Source organism: Pipistrellus hanaki, assembly GCF_964339955.1.
Source record: "Pipistrellus hanaki genome assembly, chromosome: 5".
In the NCBI taxonomy this organism is placed as follows: Eukaryota; Metazoa; Chordata; class Mammalia; order Chiroptera; family Vespertilionidae; genus Pipistrellus; species Pipistrellus hanaki.
Genome location: NC_140507.1, coordinates 66,102,040 through 66,111,137, shown reverse-complemented (window position 1 = coordinate 66,111,137; position 9,098 = coordinate 66,102,040). Strand labels below are relative to the sequence as shown.

At 48.3% G+C, this 9,098-nt stretch overlaps 1 protein-coding gene across 1 annotated transcript; it reads right to left on the bottom strand.

The window, feature by feature from the left end:
- Positions 1 to 4,419: 4,419 nt before the first annotated feature.
- On the bottom strand, positions 4,420 to 6,744 carry LOC311623314 (disintegrin and metalloproteinase domain-containing protein 20-like; the record flags this gene model as incomplete). Its single annotated transcript, XM_084885323.1, is given in 2 exon segments — positions 4,420 to 6,699; positions 6,703 to 6,744. Coding segments are annotated over 2 exon segments (2,322 nt in total).
- Between the last annotated feature and the right edge of the window lie 2,354 nt (positions 6,745 to 9,098).

Genomic DNA, 9,098 nt, shown 5'->3' with positions numbered 1-9,098 from the left:
GCAGAGCAATATTTGTCTCATTGTTAGTTTTATGTCTCTGTCCTTTTCCCTTCCTCTATCTCTAAATATCAATAAAAACATTTTTAAAAAAAGAGAAATTGCAAGGCTTTGTGTGCCTGTATGAAAACATAATGTTTGGTCATAGACTGACCCCTTTTGAACCTAGATGAATAATACATAGGTTTTAAAGATACTGTTGTTTAACTACATCAATATGAGTGAATATTTTTACAATCTATACTAATAAAAGGGCAATATGCAAATTGGTTACAACACCCTCACAGTAACAACTGAATAATGACTCACCAATCAAGATGCATGGAGCAACCAGGCTGCCAGGGGTGGCAGTGAGGGAAAACCAGGCATGCAGCAGGGGATAGTGTGGGGTGACCAGGCCAGTGAAGGGGCACAGTTTGTGGTGATCAGGCTGGTGTGGGGGCAACTGGGCTAGGACGGGGCCATTGAGGGTCACCGTGCCAGTGAGGGGGCAGTTGGGGTGACCGGGCCAGTGGGCAGCAATTGAGGTTACCAGGCTGGAAATAGAGGACAGTTGGGGCAATGAGGCTTGCATGGGGGCACTATTGGGTGACCAGGCCAGCATGTGGGACACTAAGGTGTGACCAGGCCAGCATGTGGGGCACTAAGGTGTGACTAGGACAGTGAACGGGAAAGTTAGCAGTGACCAAGCTGGCAGGCAGAGGCAATTAGAGTTGATCAGGCTGTCAGGGGGGCGGGCAGTTAGGGGCAATCAGGCCGGCAGGCAGGCTGCTGAGCAGCTACAAGACAGCAGTCTTGGATTGTGAGGGGACCTGCCAGCGCTCACAACCCGAGCTTCATCAGGAAGGTCATCAGGACGAGCATCTGAAAGGTCGTCTGGACAGTTGTTCTACTGTTCAGTCTAATTAACATATTAGCTCTTTTTTTATATAGGACTAGAGACCCAGTGCATGAAATTTGTGCATGGGGCGGAGGGGGAAGTATCTCTCAACCTGGCTACATCCTTTCCAATCTTGGTTCCCTCATGGGATGTCTAATTACGAGGGCTGTGAGGGCTGGCCAGGGCTGCAATGAGCTGTGATGGCCAGCTCGACCTGCTAGGGGCTCTGGTGGCTGGCCAGGCTGCAAGGACCTGTGAGTTCCAACCAGGGCTGCTAGGGGCTGCTGGGGCTGGCTGGATCATTTGGGGCTGCCAAGGCTGGCCTGGGGCTGGTAGGGCTGGCTGAGGAATCCTGGGCTGTGAGGGGCAAGGCCATTGTATGGATTTCAGGCATCAGGCCTCTAGTCTCTATAAACTAGAGGCATGGTGCATGAAATTTATGTACATTGGGTCCTCAGTCCAGCTAGCACCCTCTTTAATCCAGGACCTCTCAGGGAATGACTGACTGCTTCTAGCAATCCAGGACCACTGTCTCCTAACCACTTTCCTGTCTGCCTTCCTGATCATTCCTATTCCCTTTGCCTCCCTGCCTGATTGCACCTAACTGCTGCCTTTATGGCGTAATCACCCCTAACTACCTGTGCCTTGAGCACCAAGGATTTTTCCCCCTGGCTGTAAGCAGGAACTCAAGATCAGAATTTCCTCCCTCTGAACAGGCCCCCTCACCCAGGAACCAGGCCAGCTTTGCCCAGACCAGCTGCAGCTCAGGGGACCATTAGAGGGTGGCATTGCCTCGGCCACAACCACGAGGACTCAGGACCGTGAGGCAGGCAGCTTGCCCCTCTCTCAGGCTGCAGGCACAGTTGCTGGTGGTTGAGACTACGGGGTAGGTAGCATGCTTCTCTTCTGGGCCACAGCTTGGCTATTCCCCATTCCTCTCTCACAAGCTCATTTGTGCCTGGCTGGTCAACATTCCTCTGTCAACAGTGTTGAGTGTATGAGCAGTTCTGGTGCTAGAGTGCAAGGGCACATGTGAAAGTGTGAGGGTGTGATGACTATTTGCACATTAGCTCTTTATTATCTTATTATATAAAAACCCAGGGTCTGTAATGACTGAAGGCTTGACCAAACACAGGAAGTCAGTCCTGCAGTCAGTGCTGGGTCACCACAGCAACTGACTCTTGCCTTTGCAGGCTCAGTGACCAAGCACTGAAGGCTGAGGGGGCTTCTGATCATGCCCAGAGAGAAGTGTGGAGAGAGAGGCATGGTCTAATTCCCAGCCTCCATGGCAGCTGTTGATCAGCCCATGCCTCTCTCTCTCTTTCTGGGTATCTCCAACAGCTGTGTGTCATTTCCTCGCAGGGCTCTGAGGGGGCTGCTGATCAGCCCAACTATTTGATTACGCCCAGAGATAGGCCTGGAGATGCTGACTGGCATAGAAACAGACCAATTATAATAAAACTAGATAAACTGGAGGAGCCAATGGCTGCCTAGGAGGCAGAGCTTTTGATTCTGACTTGCATAGCAATTGAGCAATCAGAACCAAATTCGAGTGAACTGCAAAGGCAGAACCTAAGTTGGGAGATGAGGAAGGGTTTTAAGGGCAACAGCTGTTTGGTATAAGGTGTAAGAAAGTGGTTAATTTTTTAATGACTAGTTTGGCAGTATAGTGCATATGGCTGGCTATCAGTACAGATATAAGGATTATGTATTTTTGTCTGCCAAGAGCATATCCTCCTGCTGAAAAAGACTCCCCTCACTTCCATTTAAGTAATTCTATCCTATATAATCTATCTATACTACTAAAAGGGTAATATGCTAATTAGACTGGGTCAACTGGTAATCTTCCAGATGTCTGACATCCTTCTAGATAAAATCATGGTTGTGGGAGCCCAGGCAGAGACAGTTAGGGTGATCAGACCAGCAGGGAGGGCATTTGGGGTCAAGATCAGGCCATCAGGATAGGACAGTTGGAGGCATGATCAGGCCAACATGGGAGGGCAGTTCAGGGTGAGATCAGGCCAACAGGGGAGAGCCATTGGGGGTGAGATCAGTCTCACAGGAGAAGGGGGACACAGTTGGTGGGCAACCAGGCCATCAGGGAGGATACTTGGGAGTAACCAGGCCAGCAGGGGAGGGCAGTTGAGGGTGAGATCAGGCTGGCAGGGGAGAGCAGTTGGTGGTGAGATCAGTCCAGCAGGGGAAGGGAGTTAGGGGTGATCAGGCAGGCAGGCAGAGGCAGTTAGGGGTAATCAGGTAGGCAGGAGGTGAGTGGTTAGGAAGCCAGTGGTCCCAGATTGTGAGAGGGAAGTCCCATTGCCAATTTAGGCCCAATTGTAGAGGGTGCAGGCTGGGCTGAGGGAGCCACCCTTTTCCCCTATGCACAAATTTCACACACCAGGCCATTAGTATAGGATAAAATCCTAAGCGACTATTACAACCAAATGACCTAACAACTGAACTACTGGTCGACCAGTCACTAAGAGGTGCACTGATCACTAGGGGGCAGACATGTAATGCAGGAGCTGCCCACTGGTGGTCAGTGAGCTCCTAAATTCAACCTCCAGTGGATGGCCAGCCTCCCATGGCCCTTCCCCCCAGATGACCAGGTGGTCAATGTGCTCCCACTGCTTACCTCCTATGACCACCCAACCTCCCATGGTCTCTCCCCTAGCTGGCCCTGATGGTCCTAATTGAGGCCAGCAGAACCTCCCTCGGTCCGTTGTCCTTAGCCACTGGCCCCGATTGTCTCCTTCCCCCCACCAGCTGCTAACCTCCCCTAGTCCCTCCTGCCCCCTGGCTAGCTGGCCCCTATCCCCTCCACAGGGACTGGGTATGATGGCTCTCATCAACAGCCAGGCCTAGAGACCCCATCTGTGCACCAATTAATGCCCTGGGTCTCTAATAATTTACACATGATAAAAAATAAACTCTTCTTGCTGAAAATTATAAACCTACTTTTGCCCTGCCCTGTATTGTATGTACACATAAAGGACAGGCTGAAAGTTACTATCTTTGTAATGTTTAGAGCAGCTAATGAGGCAAGGCTGGCATGAATAATAATCAAACATTTCTCCAGGTTACCAACTATTGCAGAAACTAAAAATGAGAGGACTGGCAAAGAAGACATTTAATTTGTATGTTTGCATTTCCTGTGTGACAAAGCAGAGTACAAGTGGCAAGGATGGTAAGAATTGTGACACAATTGCAAAGACAAATACACATTACCCATTGGCTGTACCTTTGCTCAGGAAACACAAAGGGACTAATTCCATGAACAATTGAACACTAACACTACTCAAAATAATGCAAAATAGCAGTATTCTAGGAATTAGGATATTTTAATAATTGTTTAATGGCCAGTGTTTTATCATCTGAAATAATTATGATTCACAGCAATTAGGTCAATGGTCTGTGAAATATTCTGTAACATTTCTACAGCCCGGAGAATAAAACTTAGTACATGGGAGACTGGATACAATTTGGTTTCTTTTTTGAAACTGTAAATTGTAACTTTTCTTTTTAAAATGCAGTAGAACATTTCATTGTTCTTCCTTAGATGGAATTGGGATGTCCTGCTGTTTTTCGTTAGGTAAAGTCTTGATATTTTGCTCTTTGTGCTCATCTGAAGATGACACATTCTTCTCTTTACTCTTATCTGTTCTCCTCCATAAGACAAAACCCAAAATTAAGAAGCATAATAAAAGAAATAAAGGAATCATCCAGAGTAGTTGCAGGTAATGGTTCTTTTGCCTAATATCATTTTTTTTTTTCTGAGGGGGTGGCCCACTATCATTACTACCTCCACTGCCTTTTTCTAGGCAGAAGGGAGGATCCCACTCATAGTTGCAATGGCAGTGCTGTCTGTTGTTGCAGACTCCTCTCATATTGCAGGTCTCAGGTGAACAAAAATTTAACAGAAGCGACCTATTGACACACTTCCTCTCGATGCAGACATGTTCTGCCCCACACTCTGTCCCATCTTTCACATCACCAATGTCAGGTATGGTCATCCCAAAGTGGTAGTCGGTACCCCAGCAGGTGAAGTCATTGATGCGAGCCCAATGCACAGTAGAATGATTTATCAGATGGGGAAGTTCTATCACATTTTCACACTGAATCCTCCCACACAAGGTATCTGAGATGCTACATCTTACGTATTTAGCTTTTCTTACACCACAGTTCCCAAAACGGTCACCTAGGATGTTCATTTCTGTGTAGCAGCTCTGATCTGCATTCTTGGCCTCTTTGCCAAAAATGTTCCTGCACTGCTCTTCACGGTTATTGCATCTTTTTTCATAGCAGTAGCCACCGTCCTTGCATGATACCCCGTTCTGCAAGTACACATCCTCTGGACAATGGTGGGAGGTCCCATTGCACCACTCTGGGAGATCACAGTCATTTTCCTCTTGTCTACAAACTTCACCAGTTGGCAGGATCTGGCAGTCTTTGCAACAAAGCCCAAAAGCACAAGCAGCCCCAGGCCTGAGAGTGCAGTTGGACTCACAGCACGGATCTTTCATACACAATTGTAAAGCGCCACAGTCACATTCTTCTCCTTCTTCAACCACACTATTCCCACACTGTGCAGGTGTGAAGATGTTCCCTTTATCTGATGACCTGTACATACAATTTCGCCCTGCCAGGTAGCCCATCATGTTCATGAAGTCAGCATAGCTGCAGTTGCTGAATGTAGTTCCAACTGCTTTATCTGCAGCCATTAGGCAGGTTTGTTGTCCACATGTACAAGTTTCTGCATCATGATCCATTCCCAAATTATGACCCAGCTCATGTGACACGATGGATGCCAAATCATTCAGATCATTGGTCATGAAACTATCAACTCCACAATTTCCACTTCTACATACGCCTTTTATATAGGCTAAGCCAAAATCAACACCATAGTGATGCTTTACAAAAAGATGGACAACATCATTTGGAATGCGGTTATTGAAGCTGGTTTTCGTCCATTTGCAAAATTCCTCCAGGAGAGTCTCTAAATTATCTATTGGAAATGGGTTATTTGCAGTCCAGATCTCAATTCCCATTAAAACCACATCAACATCTAGTGGACTTAATAACTGATGAACTGCATTGAGCACAAGTAGTACTTCATACTGCACAGCTGTGACATTACTTTGGTGATGAAGATAGCGAATGTGGTCCACCACCACTGCCAGTTCAAGAATCCGCCTGTGGGTCCACCAGCCTTCATACTCACTCTGCATCAAAGTGAAATTAACAGTCTCTTGAAACTTCAGTTGTCGTGCAATTTCTTCATCTGTTACTGCACATCTCATAGGTGGCCACTGTGTCTTCTCCCTGTCCACTTTATATATGAAATGCTCAAATGTGGTAGAAAGTGCTTTGGGCTCTATTTCATAAACAATGTCATTTGCCTGTAATATTCCCTGAAAACCTCCCAAGCAGGTACTGATAGCAACCAGGGATTTTGGGTCTCCCTCCACATAACCGTGATAGTAGCAGTCATTCTGGACAAATGGCTGGTCCTCAAGGAGAGCGCCTCGGTCTGTGTAGGTAAACACTTGCAAGTGTCTGGATAGAAAATGCTTGTTGACCTTCATGTGTATGACCTGATTTTGGCCCCCAAAATGCATTCTGTAAGAGATCCAATCTTTATTCTTCATGCCAAATCCAGTGCCTGTTACCTTCAAGGGAATCACCACTTCTGGGGGACCATAACGTTGGGAGTACGCAACCTGGAACCATCCATATGAGAACAGAATCACTCCAAGCCACAGTAGCAGCAGAATGTTGCTCACACACACCAGGGCCTTACTCACAGCCATTATGGAGCCACCCTACACAGACTCTGGTGAGAGCAAAAGAGGACAGGTAGGAAGCATCACTGTTCCCTCTGAGCTGGGTGTTCTGGCAGGCTCAGACCATGGGTGCACACTGGAAGAGAAAATAAAAAGAAGAGTAGAGACAGGGTTGGCAGTTATGGGAAGGCCAATGTGGAGGAGAAAGAGAAACATAAGAGTTAATATGGATTAGTGTTGGACTGAAGACATGACTCAGAATATTGATTGCATTTGCCCTTAAGAAATCTTAAGGCAACCTGGATCATGTGGCTGAGTTGGTTGAGTGCCATCCCATACACTTAGAGAACAATTGGTTCAATGTCTGGGTTGTGGGTTCAATCTTCAGTTAAGGGTGTGCATGAGATAGCAGAGCAATATTTGTCTCATTGTTAGTTCTATGTCTCTGTCCTTTTCCCTTCCTCTATCTCTAAATATCAATAAAAACATTTTTAAAGAAAGAGAAATTGCAAGGCTGTGTGTGCCTGTATGAAAACATGATGTTTGGTCATAGATTGACCTCTTTTGAACCTAGATGAATAATACATAGGTTTTAAAGATACTGTTGTTTAGCTACATCTATATGAGTTAATATTTTATTTTAAATATATTTTATTGATTTTGTACAGAGAGGAAAGGAGAGAGATAGAAAGCTAGAAACATCGATGAGAGAGAGTCATGGATCAGCTGCCTCTTGCACACCCCCTACTGGAGATATGCCCGCAACCAAGGTACAAGCCCTTGACCGGAATCGAACCAGAGTCCCTTCAGTCCCCAAGCCGACGCTCTATCCATTGAGCCAAACCGGTCTCGGCGGAGTGAGTATTTTTATAATCTGTACTAATAAAAGGGCAATATGCAAATAGGTCACAACACTCTCACAGTAACAACTGAACAATGACTCACCAAGCAAGATGCATGGCGCAACCAGACCGGCAGGGGTGGCAGTGAGGGGAAACCAGGCTGGCAGCGGGGGATAGTGAGGGGTGACCAGGCCAGTGAAGATGCAGAGTTTGGGGTGATCAGGCTGGTGTGGGGGCAACTGGGCCAGAACAGGGCCAATGAGGGTCACTGGGCCAGTGAGGGGGCAGTTGGGGGTGACCGGGCCTGTGGGCAGCAATTGGGGTTAGCAGGCTGGAAATAGAGGACAGTTGGGGCAATGAGGCTGGCAGGGGGGCACTATTGGGTGACCAGGCCAGCATGTGGGACACTAAGGTGTGAGTAGGCAGCATGTGGGGCACTAAGGTGTGACTAGGCCAGCGAATGGGCAAGTTAGGAGTGACCAAGCTGGCAGGCAGAGACAATTAGAGTTGATCAAGCTGTCCGGGGGGGCGGGGGCAGTTAGGGGCAGTCAGGCAGGCAACTGAGCAGCTACAAGCCAGCAGTCTTGGATTGTGAGGGACCTGCCAGCGTTCACAACCCGAGCTTCATCAGGAAGGTCATCAGGACGAGCATCTGAAAGGTCGTCTGGACAGTTGTTCTACTGTTCAGTCTAATTAACGTATTAGCTCTTTTTTATTTAGGACTAGAGACCCAGTGCATGAAATTTGTGCATGGGGCGGAGGGGGAAGTGTCCCTCAACCTGGCTTCATCCTCTCCAATCTGGGTTCCCTCATGGGATGTCTAACTACAAGAGCTCTGAGGGCTGGCCAGGGCTGCAATGAGCTGTGATGGCCAGCTCGACCTGCTAGGGGCTCTGGTGGCTGGCCAGGCTGCAAAGAGCTGTGAGGTCCAGCCAGGGCTGCTAGGGGCTGCTGGGGCTGGCTGGTACATCTGGGGCTGCCAAGGCTGGCCTGGGGCTGGTAGGGCTGGCTGAGGAATCCCGGGTTGTGAAGGGCAAGTCCATTGTATGGATTTCAGGCATCAGGCCTCTAGTCTATATAAACTAGAGGCATGGTGCATGAAATTTATGTACATTGGTTCCTAAGCCTAGCTTGTACCCTCTCCAATCCGGGACCTCTCAGGGAATGACTGACTGCTTCTAGCAATCCAGGACCACTGTCTCCTAACCACTTTCCTGTCTGCCTTCCTGATCATCCCTATTCCCTTTGCCTCCCGGCCTGATTGCACCTAACTGCTGCCTTGCTGGCCTAATCGCCACTAACTGCTTGTGCCTTGAGCACCAAGGATTTTTCCCCCTGGCTGTAAGCAGGAACCCGATATCAGAATTTCCTCCCTCTGAACAGGCCCCCTCACCCAGGAACCAGGCCAGCTTTTCCCAGACCAGCTGCAGCTCAGGGGACCATTAGAGGGTGGCTTTGCCTGGGCCACAGCCACAAGCACTCAGGACCATGGGGCAGGCACCTTGTCCCTCTCTCAGGCTGCAGGCACAGCTGCTGGTTGCTGGGACCATGGAATAGGCAGCATGCTTCTCTCCTGGGCCACAGCTTGGCTATTCC